The sequence below is a fragment of the Gadus macrocephalus genome, chromosome 3 (genome assembly GCF_031168955.1).
Source record: "Gadus macrocephalus chromosome 3, ASM3116895v1".
Classification (NCBI taxonomy): domain Eukaryota; kingdom Metazoa; phylum Chordata; class Actinopteri; order Gadiformes; family Gadidae; genus Gadus; species Gadus macrocephalus.
The window spans coordinates 17,149,636-17,171,865 of record NC_082384.1 but is presented as its reverse complement, the minus strand read 5'-3'; the positions used below and the strand labels follow the sequence as shown (position 1 = coordinate 17,171,865).

At 41.7% G+C, this 22,230-nt stretch overlaps 4 protein-coding genes and 1 long non-coding RNA gene across 5 annotated transcripts in view; 3 read left to right on the top strand and 2 right to left on the bottom strand.

Annotated features, from left to right (window-relative positions):
* Positions 1–2,082: 2,082 nt before the first annotated feature.
* On the top strand, positions 2,083–9,184 carry marchf1 (membrane-associated ring finger (C3HC4) 1). Its single transcript, XM_060047666.1, has 8 exons — positions 2,083–2,552; positions 5,315–5,368; positions 5,645–5,721; positions 5,932–6,723; positions 6,812–6,992; positions 7,250–7,394; positions 8,079–8,123; positions 8,246–9,184. Exons 1-8 carry the CDS (start codon positions 2,478–2,480, stop codon positions 8,551–8,553), a joined length of 1,677 nt encoding a protein of 558 aa, XP_059903649.1. The 5' UTR covers positions 2,083–2,477; the 3' UTR covers positions 8,554–9,184.
* tma16 (translation machinery associated 16 homolog) lies at positions 9,094–13,053 on the bottom strand. The gene is made up of 7 exons (XM_060047672.1): positions 12,448–13,053; positions 12,223–12,329; positions 10,770–10,807; positions 10,584–10,668; positions 10,270–10,418; positions 9,854–9,896; positions 9,094–9,575 (listed from the first exon to the last, which is right to left on the bottom strand). Exons 1-7 carry the CDS (start codon positions 12,559–12,561, stop codon positions 9,416–9,418), a joined length of 696 nt encoding a protein of 231 aa, XP_059903655.1. The 5' UTR covers positions 12,562–13,053; the 3' UTR covers positions 9,094–9,415.
* Positions 13,054–13,397: 344 nt separating this feature from the next.
* tmem154 (transmembrane protein 154) lies at positions 13,398–19,543 on the top strand. Its single transcript, XM_060047675.1, has 7 exons — positions 13,398–13,580; positions 14,387–14,488; positions 14,618–14,671; positions 15,109–15,273; positions 16,069–16,120; positions 17,662–17,738; positions 19,157–19,543. The coding sequence occupies exons 1-7, from the start codon at positions 13,487–13,489 to the stop codon at positions 19,159–19,161; spliced, it is 549 nt and encodes a 182-aa protein (XP_059903658.1). The 5' UTR covers positions 13,398–13,486; the 3' UTR covers positions 19,162–19,543.
* Positions 16,230–17,702, bottom strand: LOC132454369 (uncharacterized). Its single transcript, XR_009524922.1, has 2 exons — positions 16,899–17,702; positions 16,230–16,403 (listed from the first exon to the last, which is right to left on the bottom strand). It is a non-coding gene; the product is annotated as an uncharacterized LOC132454369 (long non-coding RNA).
* Positions 19,544–20,382: 839 nt separating the features above from the next.
* fbxw7 (F-box and WD repeat domain containing 7) overlaps positions 20,383–22,230 on the top strand; it is an 86,182-nt gene continuing 84,334 nt past the window's right edge. Inside the window, exon 1 of the mRNA XM_060047662.1 lies at positions 20,383–20,983. The gene's annotated coding sequence lies outside the window, so the exon portion shown is untranslated. The remainder of the gene's footprint in view (positions 20,984–22,230) is intronic.

Below are 22,230 nucleotides of genomic sequence, written 5' to 3'. Positions count from 1 at the left end.
GGCACATGGAGTTAACGGTCAGGAAAACCAGCTGAGTGAAGCAGGTTTTGGGCCCTATTTTAACGGTCTGAAACGCAAGTGGGAAGCGCAAAGCGCAAGTAGCTTTGTGGGCGGTTCTACGGCGCTATCGCTATTTTACAGGCTGATAAATGACACTTGCGCCGCGGCGCAAGTGTCATTTATTATTTTGTCATTGTCATTTATTGTCATTTATTATTTTGACAGCGCGTCTGCAGTCTCCGATAAGACAGATGCACATGAATTTCAAACTGCAAATGGCTCAGTTTATTGCCAAATAATATGCGCATTCATTCATTCTTTTTAACACTCACTCGCGGTAAAACGTTTTTCACGATCAAATACTCATCAATCCTAAAAGTTATGGGCATGTAGGCCTACACGATGTCTGTGTCAAGAAAATATGTGTTTGCTGTACGGTGTTTGCAGATGCATTGATTTAAAAGTACAACTTATTACCGCTGCATCAGCTGTTCTTTCCCAAATAATTTACCAAGAATGTCCAGCTAGGTAGATGAGAGAACCAAAGTGTATGCGCGAGGTGCACAGGCAATCCGTATGCATCGCATGCGCATGTATGCATGCGCCCTTAAAATAGCATCTGAACAACGCGCCACTGACTTTAAACCAGGTATTTCCTGGTCTGTGGCACAATTGTATTCAGAAACTGCAAAATACCGTTTGCGCCAGAACACGCCTCCTCCTTTCGCCGAACCGCCCCTTGGGGCGCAAGATCATTCCCTAATTTACCGGCGAGTGGCGGTGGTGGGAAAGAACGCTCTGCGCCAGTTGTAAACTAGCAACGACACATGCGCCAGTGACTAAGTCACTTGCGCCGGATGCAAGATAGGGCCCTTTGTGTTTGTTACAGGGGGCTGTCTGTGTGAACTGTCACAATAAAGCTGGTGTTCTGGAAAGGGCTAAAAAAAAAAATATATGGATTTTGGAGTTAGTTGAACCAGTATTAAAATTATAGAGTTCTTTTTTGACATATTTTTTGTTTTTGTATGGAAAAAAGCGTGGGTGGTGGCCATGGGGCTCATTGGGAGCTCAGCACCCCTAAAGCTCTGACCCTAGAATCGCCCCTGACCTGATCGCTTTTGGTCACTTTATGGCTTAATGTGTCTGTAACTTCCTTGTTTTTTTAATTATGAACCTCAAAAGCGATAAAGCAATTTACATCTAAACCTTATACATAGACTTTGGGTAATGGGTAATTTAGTCCAATGTTAAAATGGCTGAATTTCCAATTCAAAGTGTTTATTGTCATATGCACAAATGAGACGTTCTCAGTTGTGCAATGAAATTCTTCCTTTGTTTCCACAGACTGAATGCCAAGATTTTTACAAGATGGATGAACAAACCATAAAATCATAAATAAAAACCACACTAAACACTTGAGGAGGAAAATATAACTGTGTAGTTTTATAACACACAAAGACTTACCGGACATAAAAAATACAGCAATTGAACAGCAATGACAAAAAATATATCCATGTGCATACACTCGCATTTGAGATTGAGTCACAAGTTTTTCAGGTCAAGAGCCATGTAACTTTCAAAGTCCACCCCCATGCACTTAGGCACACACACAAACACGCACACACACACGCACACACACGCACACACTTTCATTCTCTATCTCCCTCCCTTTTCACACCCACACACACACCCCCCCCCCCCCCACACACACACACACACATTAGTCATATAATCAAGTTCATTAATTTAATTTATGACCGTTTTCGCCGGAGCTACTTGCAATAAGTAACTACAACGAAGTTACAACTCAAAATGTGCAAGTATCATGCAAGTAATTGCATGATAGTCAAGGGGTCGAGAAAAGATATTTCTTCTTCTCCTGTTTCTCTATTTCATCAGAATAAATTAAGTGAAGCTCTACTGGGGTCTGATGGACGTACTCCATCACTGCTTTGCCTGTTTGACAACAGAGAGCCAATGGCCTTTCATTGGATCCACCCTTTTGACCAATGGTCAAGCTCTATCTCAGGAACGCACCTACACACACACACAAACACAAAACATACACACACTGTGCACTACGCGCTCAGCCAAATCCTATTAGCACTATCACAAAGTAGTTGTGGGATTGGGGTTAGAGTTAGGCCTAATCCTCATGCAACCGCATGCTTATTGCCATGCAAACACGACAACTCTGGCTCCTCCCCCCTTACAGTATTCACCTGGTTGCCCCTGACTACCAAGCCTCAGTCTCTCTCATGGTGACCTTACGCCCAGCCTTCTCCAGGTCTGTCTTTCCGTAACCGTGGTGACCTGACGGCGAGAGAGCAAGACCATAAGATCCATCTGGTTCACTCCTTCGGATGGGAGCAGAGCCATTTTACACACTGGGTGATGGTGGTGCCGGTGGTTAAAGGGTACAGGACGCTGGGAATGCCGTGCTAAGGACATCAGGAGTGTTGCTGGGATACAACATCATGCCGGTCCACCAGATTGTTGTGGCTCCAGTCCGGGACCCAAAGAGCAGCCCTCGCTCCAAGGACAAGCTTGAGGTGGGATTTATTGTATTTTTTTATATATTATTCCTGAGATATTAGAAATACACAGACAATGGCTGTTTAGAAGTTGTTTAAAGTGTTTTTTTCCTGGGAGTAGTGTTCTGCAGGTTACGTAACCGTTCTTGGGGAGTTAATCTATTTCTTTGAAAAGGGTTGCACTGGGACTTCAGGGTGTTTAGGTTGGTTATGTAGAGAGAGAGAGAGAGAGAGAGAGAGAGAGAGAGAGAGAGAGAGAGAGAGAGAGAGAGAGAGAGAGAGAGAGAGAGAGAGAGAGAGAGAGAGAGAGAGAGAGAGAGAGAGAGAGAGAGAGAGAGAGAGAGAGAGAGAGAGAGAGAGAGAGAGAGAGAGAGAGAGAGAGAGAGAGAGAGAGAGAGAGAGAGAGAGAGAGAGAGAGAGAGAGAGAGAGAGAGAGAGAGAGAGAGAGAGAGAGAGAGAGAGAGATGTTAGTTATCTTAATCATCAGCTACAGGGGATCCACCATTTTACTTTCAGTCATAGAGACAGAAACAACTCAGTATCTCTTTGAAGGTCTTTTCATGGCTTTGGTTACTTTTTAGTTCTATACTTTTAATATATTATATCAATTGATTTGTACATCCAGGCAATATTTCAACCATTCATTGGCACTGGAGCAGCTTAAGGAAGTAACACTTGATGGGACAACCAAAGATGGGTCTTGGGTGATCCGGGCCGACAAAAAACCCATTCATGCTGCCAAGGACGTGGCAGCAGACATACTTTTAACAGAAGGAAGTGACGTTGTGACGTTGTTGTCATGAATTCAGGATGACGTCTTTAATGTATAGAAAGCTTTGGACTAAATAACAATATACTGCAATTTTGGCAATAAGTAGTCCAAATGTACGGGGAATGACCAGATAGTCTCGTTATACTGTACAACAGGGAACTCTCTTAACACTCGGCAGACACATAGGTTTGGATTTTTGGGGGTGACACACAATATTTTAAACCTGTGCATTTGTCCTCTCACCTGAATTAAAACATGGAAGAAGCAGAGGACCTTTATTTTGAAAGAAACACTAGGACATAACTCACAGATGCAACAGAGCCTCCAACAGTGGCAGCTCTTTGTTCTGCAGCACTGGGTGGATCTCTTTTATCCCCAAAATACACCAATTCTCCACACAAAAAAACAGGACAGAAGAGTAAATCATGCATATGTGTGTTGACTCAGGGATATTATTAAAGTAGGAACTAGCGGTGAGGTAGTGATGCAACTAACCAAATATTTGAAAAGAAATCAAGAATGTCTGAGAGCCTTATTGAATAACATTACGTTTATATTTGGAATTGGAGTGCGGTGAGACATATATATATGTGTGTTTGTAGTGTTTTATTCTCAAAATGTCCCCCCGCCTTTTGCTTATTCCGCCCCCCCCCCCCTTAAATGTTTTAACTACACTACTGCACAGAATCATCCTTACTGTTTGCACACATCTATAAAGAACAGAAACGGAACCAATACTAAAGAAGGAAGGGAATAGCCTGATTGAAATACACAGCTAAACGCAATTAACTAATTGGGACAGGTGAACCTGATTGAGACACAGAGGACTCAGGCCTTCTGAGCGGGTCCATTCCAGAGTAGGGATTTGGGCCAAACTATTTTCTACAGTCCATGGGGCAATAATGCCTGCAGTGTTTATCCCTTCAAACACACAATACAAAGGTGTGGACAGGGTGTGAGTATTTTTCCAGTAGCATGAACGTGGTCTTGGCCTCTTCTGTTATTTGCCTTGCATCGAAGGTTGGCCCTGCGAGACTAGCATTGATTTAAGGATTGTTAATCTATAGCCTAAGCATTTTTATCCTCAGTCACTTTTTTTTACCTTTTCTTAATGTTTAGATCAACTTCATCAAACCTGCCCATAGATGAACGCATGAAGCTGTCTATCAATATGTCAATTGGATTCTACTCACTGATAAATACTCTGAGCTTGAACGAGGAAGTGAAACTGTATTTGTGGTTTCGTGAATTGGTGCCGCAACATCTGATTGCACACTTGTTTTGAGAATACAGTTAAAGTAGCATAGAGCATTACTTGCTACAGTCACTTGCAAAACATTTGACTTTGAAAGATAATGAGCCGAAATAATGTTATATTATATATAACATTTTTATTAAACAACAGCCATAATGCATGGATTGGTCCTATTGACACAACACTTAAAATCATATAATATTTTTGTTCCAAGCAATAACAATTTATCGGACATGAGAATGTTTACATGTCGACCAACCGTCAACAGTTAAGGTCTCTGTCGGTTGAGTTTGGACAGCAAACGTTCTGGAAGGTTCCGGATTTAATGTGACTGTAAATGCCCGGCGTTGCAGCCGGGGTAAGAGGATCAGCGGGCCTGACCTGGCCGTAGTCAGGACCCGGGACACGTGGACCGTCCTGTTACATCACGAGGGCTTGGGTAACATGTCGCAACTCATTGACCTGGCAACTGGGATGTGCATTCAAGTTGGATAACAGTGTGGATGTTTATGCCTGATGTCAAATGAAATGTGTGCTGTCATTTGATTGGTATTGCTTATTCTATTTGCCACTATGGATCATTCTGACGAACCTCTTTTGATGTATGCAGGCCTACGTCAAATAAAGATATCCAGAAAGGGGTCCATTTTCATGTTAGGGAGGTCCCAGAAGTGTCTAACCCTTACTCTTAATATTTGTACTACTCTGATTTAATCAGCGTATGATTTCACTGTCTGATTTGTCTTCCTCCAGGGAGCAAAGGCCAGGAAGGCAAGTTCAGAAAGTCGATCCAGCAGCATCCCCAAGGTAGCCAATACAGAAGCCTCCTGCTGTTGTTGATTTAATTGATGACAGACATTTATATTTATGACAGATGGATGCTCATAACCGACCTCTGTCTTCAACATCTCTTTTCGAAACCCCTAGACCCTTGAGACTTGAATAATGCATTCTGGGATAACGCTAATTATATATTATTATTATATATATATATATATATATATATATATATATAATTATTTTTTACAATAGTGAGTTTGTTGTATGATTATTATGTACTCACAAAACTGCTGGTGTTTTCAGGTGAAGGGCTCTACAGCTGCATTGGGTACAGCATTGAAGACATCGGCCATACCCCCCTCCCCTCAGGACATAGGCAGGTCAGACCCCCATCCCACCTCTGGATAGGTCCTAAGTCACAGTGATTGTCTCCTCCATTTATGATGGTCCATTTCCTATCTTCCTGTCATAACCTGTGTGTGTGTGTGTGTGTGTGTGTGTGTGTGTGTGTGTGTGTGTGTGTGTGTGTGTGTGTGTGTGTGTGTGTGTGTGTGTGTGTGTGTGTGTGTGTGTGTGTGTGTGTGTGCCAGTTCTGGCCCACGAGCACCCTTGGAGGCGAGCGCCGCTGTCACCATCAAAGCCAGCTTAAGCAAGCCGCCCCGCCCGGTTGGCGCGACGACCGCCTCCCAGAGTACGCAGCAGAAGAAGACGGTGAAGCGCCGCCATCGACGCAAGAAGGAGGTCAGCGACCCCGCCGGTGGCCCCGTGGACGCCCCGGCCGAGGGGCAGGGGGCCCCGGCCCAGGAGGGCAGCCCGAGCCCGGACCCCCGCGAGAGGGAGAAGGAGAGGGGGGAGGAGCCAGCGGGGACCAGGGTCCGCAAGGAGCTCCCGGCTCCCAGGCCGAAGGGCCCGCCGTCAGACACCACCTCGGAGGACGAGGCCGGGGGCCGCGAAGACCGCAGCTGGAGCAAGGAGAGGGCCCGCAGGGGCCAGCGGCGCAGCGGGGGCGGCAGGGACAGGCCGCCCGGGCCTCGGGTGAGGCCAGGGGGCAAGCCGGGGGCAGACAAAGAGGCCCCCATGGAGCTCCAGACGATGGGTTCCCATGAGGGCGGGGGCGGTGGGGAGGAGACCCGGAAGCCGCCGGAGTGCGAGGCGGGCCCGGAGAAGCGGCGCAGCAGCGGGGGTCCTCCAGGGGCCCCCAGCCCCGGCGGCAGCTCCTCATTGGCTGGGGAGGAGGAGCAGATGACCTACCAAGGAACCTACCAGGAGCAGGGGGCGGGGGGCGGGGACTCGGCCGTTCCCACGGGGACCAAACACTGCGGGGCCAACGGTGACACGGGGCAAACGGTCTGCTCTGAAGACTCTGACGCGGAGGTTTGCAGGTGTGTGTGTGAGTGTGTTTATGTTTCATAATGCATGATTTAATCGCTGAAATGATTCAAGTCATTGAATTGACTGATTGTTGTACAGAATCTGCCACTGCGAGGGTGAGGAGGAGTACCCGCTGATCACGCCGTGCTGGTGCACGGGAAGCCTGCGGTTCGTCCACCGGGCGTGCCTCAACCAGTGGATCAAGTCCTCAGACACGCGCTGCTGTGAACTCTGCAAGTATGACTTCATCATGGAAACGGAGCTCAAACCCCTGTTCAAGGTACACACACACACACACACACACACACACACACACCCCTCCAACGGAAAAAATCACAGTTAAACACTCGCGTGTAAACGACGACCAAGATCAGATCAACTTTAGACGGCAAATTTGGGATTCTACTACACACTTGAATTAGAACTAGTGGTACAGGTAAATAATCGGTAAAGGACCGATTCGCTCCTCCCTCTGCATGTCCTTTGTTTCTGAGGTTCTCCCTTCTGCCTCTCTTTTCTTGTGTCCCCCTACCCCAGTGGGAGAGGCTCCACATGACCAAGGGGGAGTGGAGGAAGATCCTGTGTTCGGTGGTCTTTCACCTCCTGTCCCTATCGTGTGTGACCTGGTCCGCATACGTCCTGTGTAAGAGGACCGCTGAGGACTTCCGCCTGGGCAAGGAGGGTCGGTACTGCACTGGTCCCACATGGCTGTACCAAACACATACGGAATTAGTCCTCCACAAAATAGGGGGCAGCATATTACCAGAAAGCTCCTGTTGGTCAGCGTACGAGAGAGGGCGTCTAAGGCGTCTTAGAGACGTATAGTATAACGCCACGTTGTGTGTGGAGCTCTGTCTGGGCAGCAGTGGATGTTAATGTCCACGTCCGATGGAGGGTTAAGCCTCTCTGACAATTATAATATAACGCCACGTGTGCTGTACATATCCCAAACAACATCTCCGATTGTAACGGCCAAACCCAACAACGTTGCTACTCATTTCCATTTTCCTTTTTGATTTCCTTTTTTCTATATATCCAACCAGGCCAGTTTGATTTGTAATTGACTGATTTAGAATTTTGGAAAATGTTCAATCATTCATTTTGAAATTGACCAAAAACAAATAACAAATGATGAATTTTAATGTGAAACAAACCTTTAGAGACCCTTATGATCTGGGGTTCTGCTTTCCTCGCCATATTTCTGTGTTTGTTTGGTTGGGTGGGATAGCACCTCCTCATTGCACTAAGCCTGTATTGTGATTCACCCTTATTTGTATCCCACAAAATTCTTTGTTACTTGTGCTTTGTAAAATGATATTCCAGAGATTAAGCAATAACCAGAACTCCACCTTGCTCTCTATTGCAGACCAATTGTGGAGATTGGCTCTCTTGAAGTACTACTCAGCAGAGGGTAAGCGAAGACTAGAGGGTTTAGGTGTCAAATAAAACACAATAAATAACATCGCCATTGGCGTACTCTACTGGGGGACACGCAACCATTTAGTTCGCTTGTGTGTTTGATGCCCTTCTCAGGTGTGATGGAGTGGCCTTTCTGGACCAAGGTGACGGTGGTGGGGATGGGCATAATAAGTGGCCTATTCTTCATGCACATCCAGGGTGGGGTCTACCTGCAGCTCTGGCGCCGCCTAAAGGCCTTCAACCGCATCATCACGGTGCAGAACTGCCCCGAGAAGGGCCTGCATCCCCGTCGGGACCCTAAGCCCCGGGTCAAGCCGACGGGGGACACTGTGGTGGTCCCAGTCGGACCCTCCCCTGCGCAAGTCCCGGAGGAGCAGATGGACTCTGACCAATCGGTGGAGGCCGCAGTTGCGCCTGTCTGAGGCTCCTCCCCGTTCCAAACCCTGTAGTCCAAAGAGTGACTGAAATAGCCCTGCCCTCCGGAGGGTGGTTGATTTAAAGAGAAAAGGCGTGGTTTGGGTCTAATTGGGTGTGGCGGACATGTTCCTTCATGCTAATCCTGACCTTCTGACTGAGTCACCAACAAGAGGAAGAGTACAGCTGAAGGAAGCACAGGAATGGAGGTACAGGCAGACCATTTAGGAAATGGGGAGTCGGTTGGTTTAACACTACTGCAGTGCAAGTATAGAAGTACTGATGTTAAACTGGAGATCCCCAGTTGTAACTCAACTATTTTATATAGATGTAACGATGAAATGTAGCCAGTCAGTGACATTCAGTTTCAGTATTCCAGGCCATATATTTAATGTTACCAATTGTACGTTTCCAGTTCTTATCCCCGGTGTTTCCTATCTGAAGAATAACAGCCTCTGTTGTAATTGATGCAACTTATTTAGGCAACTTATGTATTGCGATTCATTGTGAAAAAAATTTAACTCGATCATTAATAATGACAGATCCACTTTCTGTGTCAAAGAAATGTATTTTCTATTTCTAATTGGGTATGAAAATATTATTTATGCAAACATCTGCAATAAACAATAATAGATTCTGTTTTATGGCTGAGTGAAGTTAATAAGCGAAATGGCCGAAAGGGAGACGGCTCTATCTGCTCACATGTTGGGATGATTCTTGGGCGCCATCTGCTGGAGAACATTGGAAAGGTGGCAGAATAGTGTCGACCCGAAGTCCTTAAAAGCCGACTAGTACACCACTTGGTGCATTACGATACCACGGTAAAAAGGCAGGTTCAAAGGGCTGCTTGTCCTGTTTTTGCCACAGAGCTCAGTCTGAGTCTGACATAGTAGCAGCGTCCTCATCCTCCTGGCAGTGTGCGTCGTCTTCCTCTCCATCTTCAGCCTTCTCATCTTCCTTCAATTTGTCTTTACTAGAAACCTGTCGCAGCTTGATGTTAGGAAGCTTTTTCAGGTCCCCGGTCCACGCTCTTAAAACAATACAGAATATTGAGTCAAATCAGTGAAGTAAATCACGAGAAGTCAAACCTCTGGGTCTAAGATATGCGTTTATAGAAAGTAAACACTTGCTGAAGATTGGCTGCCCTCCTTTTAAGGTTGAAAATGGTTAATGGTTATTTTGATAGTTTCCAAAAGGGAACAATGTCAAGATCATTCTAAGTAGCCTTTGGGAGAATGTCTAGACTTAAACAGACTAAGACATAACTGATTCACTGTATGTTTGTTAATATCAACTTTGGGCTCCAACCTGAATGTCTTCAAATTCTTTGCATTGATGATATCTGGGATCTCTGTAGAGAGAAGGGAAAAGATCTGTCATTTAACATTCACAACCAGAACAATGAACTATTTAAACTTGACTGATTGGAAATCCGTGTCCTTTGGAGATCAAAGCCATCATTTATTATTGAAAAGGTAGAGTTTATTATGGTTAGCTTCAAACCCCAATCGTTTAACTGCCCCATTATAGTTGGGCCAAGTATAAGCTACCCGTGACCTAGCTCCACTATTAGCATTGGTTGTTGGCACGGACGGACCTCTTGGTAGGCAGCAAGTTAGCATGGTCAAGATATTTTGATCTCACAAAATACTGTTTCAAATCAATCCAGTCCATCGAAGAGACCAAGGGAGGAAGCATAGAAATATACAAGAGCCCCAACTCACCGAATCCATTGCTCTCGTACATTGCCCGCTCACGCTCTACTGTCTGTTTGATGGTTGTTTCTCTGGCTCCATGGAGTCTACCCTGGCGACCTTTTATTCCATTCACCAGCTCTATCTGTTCCAGCTCAGAGTCAAATCTGTGCAGGTAACTGAGCAAATGAAATAGTAGAATGTAGAAATGTGCGATACAGTTATAAGAAAGCATTACTTTGGTATAAGCAGTCATTTTAGCTATGCCAAGGGATGGCTTGTTAGGTTACTTACACCTCAGTGCTTCATTTTACATGGTACGATTACAGTCAGGATCCTTTTACCTTTCAATAATGTCACAAGCATCTGTTTTTGAGAACGTCGCCTTGTCAGCCTCCAACTGTCCCTGGAACCATAACAGTTTTTCCCCTGTATAGTTACATGGACAGGACACAAGCAAACACATTACTCAATGGAAGCCAGTGTCATTTAGTTCAATATTTGGTGTATGTGGGATTAAAAGAACTCACCAATACTGTTCAGCCGCCCTGCTTTCTCGTGTTTTTGTCTATAAAACATAACAAAAACTCTCAGCATGCCTTGTCAAAAGTACAACCTTAGCAATGGACTGTACCTTAACCACATTCAGTATTTAGATCTGGTTCAAATATGGTTCTCTTCAAATAAACTTCTGTTGAATAAGAAAAAAAATCACATAGTATGTTGTTTTGCACTCAACCTAATCCTTTGTTAAGGTCTATTAGTCTTCTTGATGGAACAGTAGAAAAAATGTAAGAATTGAAATATCTAGGCCTCTGGCTTGATTCTCAGCTATTCTTTAAACCTCATTAATTCAATCACCAAGAAAATATTTGGTTGTCTGAAATCACTTTATCGTTCTGTTGACTCACAAGAGGTCCGGAAAAGAATTATAATGCAATTAATGTTCCCAATATTGGGCTATGCTGATGTTATCTATTGTAACACCTTTGAAACAAATCGCCGTCCTCTTAATGTGTTATATAATAGTCTTTGTAGATTTGTGCTCAGGTATCCTTATAGAACCTATCACTGCCTAACGTATGAGTCCCTGAACAGGCCTGCCCCTAAGTCCAGAAGGCAATTCCATTGGTTAATACTTACCTTCAAATGTATTTATTTCAATTTCCCTTCATATTCAAACCAACTCTTAATCCCTATGTGGTGGTCCATGTGCCTACGTGGTTCATGGACCACCTGTTTCTAGTTAAACCTAGAATCAGCAAAGAAATTGGTCGCTTGTCGGGCATTCAAATTCAAAGCTCCATCAGATTGGAACAACCTTCCCTCCTCACTTAGGTCTATCACTTCTTTCCTTATCTTCAAATCATCTTTAGTTATGCATTATAAAACATCCTGCTCTTGTTTCTGATCCATCTTACCTTTTCTCTCTAGACTCATTCTACTCACACCTGCTTTCCTTTTGTCCACTATACTGTATATGTGTGTATCTGGGTACAAATATGTACTGTATACTTTACTTGTGCATGCAAGCAAATGTATTTAATGCTAATGTATTTGATTGTACACTGTAATACTGGCTGAGGGGGGGGGGGCTAGCTTTGGGGAGCATTGTTGGAGTGTGCGTGGGTGTGTGAGTGTGTGCGTGTTTGTCCTTGTGCTTATGTGTTTGGATTTATGTTTAGTACTTAGTACTCTTTACTATCTTTGTATTATTTGTCATTTCAAACTCATCGTTTGTTTTACAGATTATCCCTTTCATAAAATAGGATCATCCTCGTCTTCCCTTTACACATTTATATACTGACTAAATTAGCTAAATCACTTAACATTTAATCTTTAAGATTTCCTTAGTTAATGGGTTATCAAAAAACGAATCGTATACCTTGAACGTTTAGGCATACGTCTAGAAAATGACAACGTCTGAAAGTGCTCTCAATGTTCGGGAGATCTGGCAAAAAAAATAACGCTACCAGTACCAACCTCTCTTTTTTATCCAGGCGTATCTCTTCTCTTGCAAGATATGCAGCTTTCCTACTGAACGGATGGACAACTTTTTCAGGAGCCTTGCCCTTCTTCTGTGCTTTCGGCTGGAAAAAAAACCATCTTTATTTATTTGATACTCATTTGATAATTATTATAATATAATAATAATATAATATAATCTATTTCAGTCAAGGTTGTTTGAATATATTGTTGTTACCATACCATTTCAACAGTCCCAAGCGTGGTTGATGACAACACGTTACTCCGGTGTTGATATGTTAGACGGAAGTGGCTCTGTCCGTCGTTAAACTGGGTCCGACTCATTCTCAAGACCATAAATGCAGATCTGTTAGTTCCGTTGGGCTAACTTTATTAGAGGCCTACCTGTAGATTAACTCCGCGAGAGACTGGTGTGCAAATTGGTTAATTTAAAGAGCTGCTAAAATATTTGGTTATTGTGCATGTTTTTTGTTGGTATTTTGCGTTTACATTCTAGCATGTGCCAATGAAAATTCCTTTGTAAGGTCATTGTTGCATCTGTATTGTCAACTTTTTTCTTGATTTTCCATGATTCGTACTGTTATTTCTCGGATTGAAGTTAACATCGACTTCAACTCACATAAATGTGTGTGTGAATATTTATTTAGAAAGCCTTTTTCGCTTGACAGCATGTTGAAACTTGTCACGGCTTGTTGGGTTGCAAGATTATTTCTTGCCGTCTGTCGGCCACAGCGTTACAAATGGAAAGTGACGTAATCGGTCCCATGCCATTATCTGATTGTAATTTGATAATGACAAAGATTGTCAAGGTTGAACTGATAGCCTCCCCAAAAAAGTATATATAACAACTGACAACTAACGTTAAGCTTCAAATTGGCACTAATTAAAATAGCTGGTATTTGCAATATGCCTTTTATTAAAGACATCCAAGTGGCCTCATTAGTTGAAGTCGCTGACTAAAGGCAACTGTTCTTCCTTTCCCTCAGTTTACACAGCTCCGGCATGCACTATGAGGCCACATACCAAAAAAGGAGGAATGTGATTCTACAGTGGCCCAGGCCCAGGAGCCACCAGACCTGTGGCTACAAGCACACAGCCTGGTACATTGCATCACATCCGAGGGAGTTATCTGACTGTGGGTGTGTGCCTCTTTAGTGGTGGTGTTTTTTTCCTTTTTCTATCTCTCGTTTAGGTGAGTCAAAGCAAATCAGGAAGTATGAGGCCATGACAGTGGAGAGAAACGTAGACACACAATGGCACCATGTCTGCTTTTACCGCTGCTTATGTAAGGCGAGGTCCCAGGGAGATGAGACCTGTGCTACTGTTGCTGTTACTGGCCAGTCTGGCCGGAACAGGTAAGGATGGAATGATTATTTGACTACGTACTCCTGATCAAACTTTCCCATAGTCTTACCAAAGTTCCTAGAGCAAGTCTCCATGCTCTCCAATTTTTGTGTTCAGTTCATGTTTAGTTGAATGATATGTTCCTGTGTATTGTTTAATCTAAGGTTGAGTAAAATTAAGAAAGGACTACAATTTACATTAAGAATGTGTTTGAAAAATGGGAAATATCATAGACCTACGAGAACATGTATCCTCTTGTGAAATGTTTCCTGTCACCCTTTTCCTGTGTTGAAGTCATTGGGTTCTGATAAATGCGGTGTGATAGACGACAAAACATCTGAAAACCTTATTGTTTTAAAATTGTTCTAAAATTGTTCTTATTGGAAGTGTGCATGACTTGTGATCAGATTAATTCCTGTTATATTAGTGGTACAACTGCTAGAAAGTAATACTGACATTTCATTTGATGGGTTTATCATGAATGAACTATCCATTATCCAAAAGTAAATATTTCATAATATTAAACAATCACTTAAAAGTCTCTGCACTCAATAATGTAGACTACATTGTTGTGTCCTACATGCTAATTTACCGGTGAGCTACAGGGATCATCTTCCAATTGGTTTAGAATGTGTTATTATATTAGGAAAAAGTGTTACTTTTTCCTTTATGAAGGCCTTTGTTTCTTTCTTCCTTCACTACTGACTACATTTAGTCTTTTCCGGGAAGGCTGTTCATAAAGTGATTCATTTTTCAAGATGTGGAAATCGTATAAAATAATTGAAAGGGAATATTGATCCTTTGTTGGCAATGTCAGGTCAGTTTGATGATTACCTCGGTCCCTCTGAAGGCGAAGAGGAAGAGGTCACCACTACCGACCAATCCTTCCCGGCAAGCGGTGAATCAGAGGATGACCAAGGTAAGATGTCGCTGTTCGTTGGTTGTTGTAATATATACGGTATGTAATAATTTGTTTTGATCTGCCGAGACCTCTGAAAGTTGGTTTTACGGAATGAACTGTGATTATCTGTGTTTGTGGGACGTCCAGGTCCTATGATAACTGAATCATCTCAAGACCAAACGAATGACACGTGGATACCAGGTTAGTTCATGTCAAACATTTGCCAAGAAGGATTTCCCTGGAAATGGATCAGGCTCTGGTGTTTTTGTCCTGTTCCGATTTATAAATGTAGTATGTTTTGTATATTCTGTGGCTGGGTGATATAACTTGGTTGTTGATCGATTTCTTGAGAAATGTTAGCAATAAAATAAACAAATGTTAATTATGAGGATGATGATCATCATCATCATCATTATGATGGCCTTTCAACCTTGATGGGACTAACCTTATTAAGTAAAGGTAATATCAAAAAAAGATAGAATATGCTTAAATTAAGCACATTATTAACATCAACTATATGATTATTGTGAGTAGGTTTTTGATGAGAAAGTTTAATATTATTATGATGATAGTCGTGGTTTCCATTTTTGAATGTGTTGTATTTTAATTCATGCGTCCTTTATGTTATTGTTGGTAAGAGGATCTAGATATTTTTAACAGCAGTGACGCCGCTGAACCCCTGGAGGAGGGTCTTAGCTTCACCATCATCCTGGTCCCCGTGGTGCTGGTGGTGGTCATCATAGGCATGATTGTGTGTGGCATCGCCATGAGCCGCAAGTGGAATCAGAAGATGACCACATCAGGTATATTAACCTCAACCACCACCTGGCCCACTTCCTCCTACACATCTAGATGTCTGTCCTCTTTCACCACTGCACCACCCGACTCACTCTCTCCTATACAGCTAGGTATCTGTCCTCTTTCACCACTACACCACCCGACTCACTCTCTCCTATACAGCTAGGTATCTGTCCTCTTTCACCACTACACCACCCGACTCACTCTCTCCTATACAGCTAGGTATCTGTCCTCTTTCACCACTACACCACCCGACTCACTCTCTCCTATACAGCTAGGTATCTGTCCTCTTTCACCACTACACCACCCGACCAACGCTCTCCTACACATCTAGATGTCTGTCCTCTTTCACCACTGCACCACCCGACTCACTCCCTCCTACACAGTCGCAACTGTAGTTTAAGGCTCTTCTATATTTTAGTTTTTAATAGTTACTTATATTCACATACATTTGGACTCCGGCTTTTTAATCTGTTTTGCACACCATCGAGTACAGGAGTGGCTCTTTTACGCAGATTTTCTGTTGATCATGTAAATACATCTTTTTCTTTTGGTTTATTCTATTAGACCTATTTTGTACATTTTTGTGTATGTGTGTATATATATATATAATATATATACATATATATATACACACACACACACATATATGTACATATACACACACATATATATATGTGTATATAATATATATAGTGTGAATTCCAGCTTTTATTGCATTTCATCTTTTCTTGTTTGATTTGCACTGTTCTTTTGTTCAAAGTTTGTCTTATCTTTGACGTATCTCATTGTTTCCATAGATAAACCAAATGATTCATATATGCAAGCAAGCAGCACAGAGAAGGTACCAATGTAAGCACAGAACTCTCGATTGCTTTGTGTAAAAACTAAGCTGCTTTTTTATTATTTTTTGGTTTGTTATTTTAGTGCAATTTGTGCAATCTCTTTTTAGGCCTCAAGGGTAACACGGTTGAATGCACAAAACGTCACTGAAACATTGTTGATGTCAGTAGTATTCCAGTGAACCACTTAGTCATTTTGGTTTGACTCACATTCTTGTCCATACCTGTTTTAGTCCACTTTGTCTTCCTTCCAGTAGCTGTAGCCTTCTTTATTCACCTCGGCTCCTCGTCTTCTAATTTGAAAGACACACTACAATAAGACCATGCAATTATCATACATTTTGAAAAAGACAATGTCTGTAAAGTTGAAAGTGATATCTCGGAATGATAATATGGCCCATATGTTCAAGAAATGTCTATTTCTTTTTTATATGGGTATTTCTACTTCAAGGGCAGATCACATGTTTACTATCAAGCCAATTTTGTCTAATTTGACAACCTTTAAATCTTACATCATATGTTTCAATTTCTAAATAATCCAAAAATGCCCAATACAAGGAAGGTTCTTAAAACAATATCTGCAAGTAATCTGGAAGAAATGACCTAAATCTTGGAGTGTGGATACAGAGCTGTTTTAATGTCAACAAATGGGCCTAGCACTAGATGATGGCTTGCCGAAATGCCTTTTTTATGTTTTCCATGTTTGAAAATAAGCTTAGTTAAAGGTTGGGTATGGGATTTGCGAAACACCATTAGATTTTGAAAATACACAACTCAAATGGTCCTACCCCCTCTCCTTCAACGCGGACTCTGACTCTACCCATTCCAAGTACATGGACGCGCAATCATGCACGAACGCGAACACAGATGCACGAGAGCGAGCCAGGCTAGCTTGGTTGGAGTTTAGGGTTGTCTTCTAGTGCTAGGTCCAAATGTGGATTAGCTAGTTAGCTAGCTCCAGTAGCTACTACAGGATAACAACAAACAGAAGCTTGCTCTGGGTCACGAGCTTTGAGTACGTGCACGAAGGGGTCACGTGCGGGGAGCGGGGGAGGGGGAGTGCAGTATGACCGTTTGATTGACGTACTTACGGTCCAATGCCACTCTGTGGTTCTGGAAATCATTGGCTGGAGTTTTTCGAGCCCTGTCCGTTCCACAGATGATTGACTTGTTTAATTTTCATGTCAGTACTTCTAACTCAGTGGCTGTAAGTGGGTTATGATAAGTATTTCAAGTAATTTTGCAAAAATGGCCAAAAAAGAGAATTCCATACCCAACCTTTAATCTATCTATGGTAATATGGTAATTCCCCCATCCATTAATCCTCAAAGATTGTTCATCACCGTGAATTTATCTAACCACTAAAATGACTGCCACTTCAAAGTAGTGGGGATGTTGAGAAAATAAAATTATTAAAGCTATTTAAATATCCTGATGTAACCATTCATGAAATAACCCTAATAATGCAGACTAGACAAGATTATAATCTTTATTTAGTCCTTTTCACTTGGAAGATTCTTGTGTGTTCAAACCGTGTTTTCTGATCTCCAGGCCTATGTTTGACGATGACATCCCCTCCGTGCTGGAGCTCGAGATGGAGGACATGGACCAATGGGTCGAGAATAATGGTATGATTCTTTAAATCAAAGACAGCTATGAGGTCACCAATACCTGAACCTCAGTAGTTTTTTAGAACTAAAAATAAAATTGGATACTAAGTATAAAAAATATGCGGTTGAGAACTTCTCAGAGATGAGTGCATGCTTAATTCAGGGTTAGACTTTTGATACTCTGTGTGACACCTGGTGGTGCGTGCACGAGCTGAGCAAAAGTTTTAAAACCCTGGCTACGGCCCCAGCAAAGTGAAACAATATGCAAATACTGTCACTAAATACGAGACGCGAGACTGACATTATACAGCAGAGGTCGCTATTGCACAATTTGTTAAAGATTATGCTGTGAGCCCTAGCAGTTCATGCCAAATTGAACTTGTACTTTAAAATTAATGAAGAAATAATTAATTTCAATGTTTGAAGGAAGTAAATATATATGTGATACAATTTAGTTAGCCTTTAAAATCAGATGATAATTACGCTTTTAAGTTGTGTTTATAAGTAAATAATTTAAGATTGCCTAGCCAGTTGGAGAACAAACATACATAGTAAGCATACGTCAAATGTTCATGCCGATGCTAACAGATAATTAACCCAATGGAAAAGTCAATAATAATAGCATGTATTGAGATGGCAATTTGTGTAGACACGTTGAGAGCCAGGCAAGGTTCATTGGTCAATGAGGCCCAGCACCATTGATCTTGTGAAATCACTTGTTACCAGCAAACAAAGTTCTTTCATTCACCATATTGTTTTGTCGCATGTGTTCCTGGTGTAATCTAATCTCCTTGTCAGTACTAATTAGTACAATAAAGGAGCTAAAATAAAAACATCCTAACATCTGTCTCAAGTTACATCACAGATGCCTGGCATTTTGGTGTAATGATCGTCATGGATGACAACAGATGAGAAAGTGTGTGCGTGGGTGTGCTTGTGTCTGCATTGTGTGTGTGTGTGTGTGTGTGTGTGTGTGTGTGTGTGTGTGTGTGTGTGTGTGTGTGTGTGTGTGTGTGTGTGTGTGTGTGTGTGTGTGTGTGTGTGTGTGTGTGTGTGTGTCTGTTTATACTGGGGAGGTTCAAGGTCCACTCGGCCCACTGAGGACCTGTATCAGTCACACACTGTTTTTTTTCCCAGGGTTTATTTGCAAAGCTGCACATGTCCAGGTTAAAATGTGCCACCTACCTAGATATTTGGATAGAGAAGAGTAGGCCTACTCTATTTGGTAACTTAGCAGCTATTTATTTTTCCAGGACAGTGAGTCTCTGAATCAAATCATAATGGTCAGCTCTTCATTTGTTCATCATTTTCTATTTTACGGTATTCTGAAAGAAATACAAATGTTGAGGCTGTTTTCACCAACAAATGATTTGGAAGCATTATCATTTACGACGATTTGTATTCAATCTCTTTCTTCTTGTGTTTCTTCTCTATAGCCTAACGAAAATAAATACTGCTGACACCATCCCTCCCTGGAAATGTATTTACCGAAAAACATTCTCTTTTCAAGCAAGGACCCACTGTTACCTATATATATCACCAATACCTATTTCAGTCAATACCTTGAATATGCAAATAACTAGACCACATAATAATGCCTTTTATGATTTTTTGTACTTGTTTGTCTGTTCCATGTTTATTTATTGTTTTCTATGTGTCCGTTGCCTTTTTGTATTTGGCTGTCCATGCTAATTACATGGAACTGCACATGTGACGTCTGCGTATGATACTATTAGTTTGGAAGAAGTCTGACTTTAAGTAAGTCTTAATCTTCTATTTTCTGCATCACAGATTGTTTTATCCAATAAACTATGACTAGAATTGATTATTGTAATGGATAATAATTAATAAATGTAATGATTGGTAAACAAAAAACAAATACATAAAAATGGTGGTATCTTTTACAATGCGTAGGCAATATGTAAATCTAGAATTTTCCAAACAGTGCTTCATTCTGGCTCAACTGGTTTGTATGTTGGTGAGACTGAGAACCACATTAATCCATGATGGATTGGATTGAAAAACAAAACAAAAAAACTAAAGAGGAGAAAGACTGCACGAAGTCGTAATTTGTTGCATTGAAACTAATATAATTGATGTCAGAAATGTTAGATTGGCCAGATTTCAACAACACAATGTAACGTACAAAAATACATTTGCATATTTAAAATGTCGGAGCCGAGTTTGTTGGCCGAACTTTTAACTCTTTATCTTCAAAGATACGCCCCGATGAGACATGAGACATACATCTATTGTTTAATGTCTGGAAATATTAATAAATAAATAAATAAATATATAACGATTTGTTATTTTTTTTTATAACCATTTAACTAACAATGCAAGATACTCACTAGCAGATGGGTTTAGATCGTTTGATAAAAAAACGAATTGTATATATATCCACGTGGGGACATTTCTTTGTGTATGTCAAATCATGGGAAATCCAGGCAGTAATTCCCCCTCAAAAAATCACCCTGGAAAAGCAACAGACTAATAGGCCTACATAATGTCAAACAAACACGTTTATTATAATATTTATATAGAATATGGATGCTTTTAATGAGATCCAGGTGGAAAGCATAGACCCCCCCCCCCCATCCTATATGAATTAAAGCCTGCCAATTAAACAAATGTTTTCATTTTGTGAAAGGTGACTTCACAGCCGTCTCCCATCCAGGCACATTTCAAGTACTATGTACAAAGACATCATATTTCAGCGCCACATGGTGGACAGAAATCCACATCATCACTTCGCGACACATTTACGAGTCGTTGGAAAGAAATCGGTCCAACTATCCCGGCAGTTCTTGAAGAGGCGATGAAAGGCAAAGCACATTTTCAGTCTTGGATGTAGCCTCCTCTCACAGTCGGATGTAGATCACTGTTACTGAAGGAATTTAGTGAACTCGTAGATCTGGCCAGTCGTCAGCGTGACAGACCCACTGCTGTCGCCGTGTTTCGCTAGCTGGCTCACGCAAATATTGGTTGCTATCGTTAAATGCATTGTACTAACGACAGGGGATAGCCAACCGGCTAGCTAATTGCCTTCTCCGTGTTAGCATGTTAGCAATGCTAGCGCTAGCTACCTTCGCTTAGCCACAGAGTTGTTGTGTTGGTGGGAAACCAGATTGGAAAAAAGCGGAGATAGCATCGCAGGCTTTAGCATTGGACACAGCAGGACTCGGAAGATTTCATCATTTACAATTGGAGTGAAAAATAGACGCATGCAAACGAGTTTGTTTCTTCGTTTCCAAGTTTCCAAGGTAAGCAAAATAAACAACAAATCACCTGAACGCAAAATCCGAACTACAATGCACTAATATCGGACGGATCGTGGGCCGAGTGTAGCATCAGTTAGCTTTAGCCAGCGGGCTACACTATTCTAAAGCCTGTGGACAAGCTAAGATAGTCTATAAAGTGAACTTATCATTACTTCTCAAGACCCTACGTTCTTATTGTAGCAAAGGTCAATGTATGTCGATATAAAATACATTACTTAAAACACTTAGTACATTTAGTTTATTTATGTTTTACTCCACAACACATTGTGGAGGAACTTGGTACCCTGACTTTTCATCTGCTTGGAAGACCGGACTGAGTTATACACAAACTGTTTAATATGTTATAGTAGTGGATCTAATCAATTCGAAAGGTATAGCATAGATAGCCGACGTACACATGGATAACATGTGTAACATGCATTTAGGTAGAGGCATGCTACTTAAAACTGGCGTTGGAAGCATGACTTGTAATGCTGTGATGTATTTATCCTCGTTACTTTGAGGAATGGGCTTAACTTTTCCATAACTATCTTTTAAACGACGCTGATCAACAATCATATTAAATTGAAAAGGTAATTTAGAGATGTACACTGCCATTGCGTTAATGTTTTTCTTGGTTGGCGCTTGGATTAAACATATACTCATGACAGCTAAGTGTTCATTAACAACAATATCATTGTTTCGAGGGTGAGTTTAGTTATTTGCGTGTCTGTCAGACTCTAATCGGGTATACTTTTGGCGTTGTGTGCGCTGGAGAAGGGTTATCTCTCCTGACACATCCACCTGCTGAGCTAGAAAATCCGCGTTAAACCGACAATATAAACTCGAGTATAGTTGCTCAGAAATGGCGATAACGTTAACTGGGCTAATCAAAATTCGAACATTTGTTATAAATCACATCACCATGCCATAGGACAATGTGTATCATTCATATTTTACTTTGCTAGATGCACAGATACCCCACGTGCATCGGGCAAAAGCCAACACTCTGAAGTGAGAGTGCAGGCAATAATCCTTCCATTGTCTTTCACTTTGGAGTACATAATCTACAAAAACTAGATGCATGTTTTTTGTTAGTTGGTTATCAACAGTACAGCTCAAAACAATTAAAATTGGTGCCTTAATGTTGACATTACAACTAATGGCCATTAACTATACGTAAAATTGTAATCAGGGAGCTTATACCTGGGGTATTATTGAAAGCTGTTTGCCTATTTAAAGTTTCACCT

Coding starts and splice junctions, on each gene's coding strand:
- marchf1 (XM_060047666.1), top strand. CDS start 2,478: ATGCCGGTCCACCAGATTGTTGTGGCTCCAGTCCGGGACCCAAAGAGC. Junction 5,369..5,644: donor GATCCAGCAGCATCCCCAAG/GTAGCCAATACA, acceptor TGGTGTTTTCAG/GTGAAGGGCTCTACAGCTGC. Junction 6,724..6,811: donor TCTGACGCGGAGGTTTGCAG/GTGTGTGTGTGA, acceptor ATTGTTGTACAG/AATCTGCCACTGCGAGGGTG.
- tma16 (XM_060047672.1), bottom strand. CDS start 12,561: ATGGTCTTGAGAATGAGTCGGACCCAGTTTAACGACGGACAGAGCCAC. Junction 10,669..10,769: donor AGGGCGGCTGAACAGTATTG/GTGAGTTCTTTT, acceptor GTAACTATACAG/GGGAAAAACTGTTATGGTTC. Junction 10,419..10,583: donor GCTTGTGACATTATTGAAAG/GTAAAAGGATCC, acceptor TCATTTGCTCAG/TTACCTGCACAGATTTGACT.
- tmem154 (XM_060047675.1), top strand. CDS start 13,487: ATGTCTGCTTTTACCGCTGCTTATGTAAGGCGAGGTCCCAGGGAGATG. Junction 14,489..14,617: donor TGAATCAGAGGATGACCAAG/GTAAGATGTCGC, acceptor TGGGACGTCCAG/GTCCTATGATAACTGAATCA. Junction 14,672..15,108: donor GAATGACACGTGGATACCAG/GTTAGTTCATGT, acceptor ATTGTTGGTAAG/AGGATCTAGATATTTTTAAC.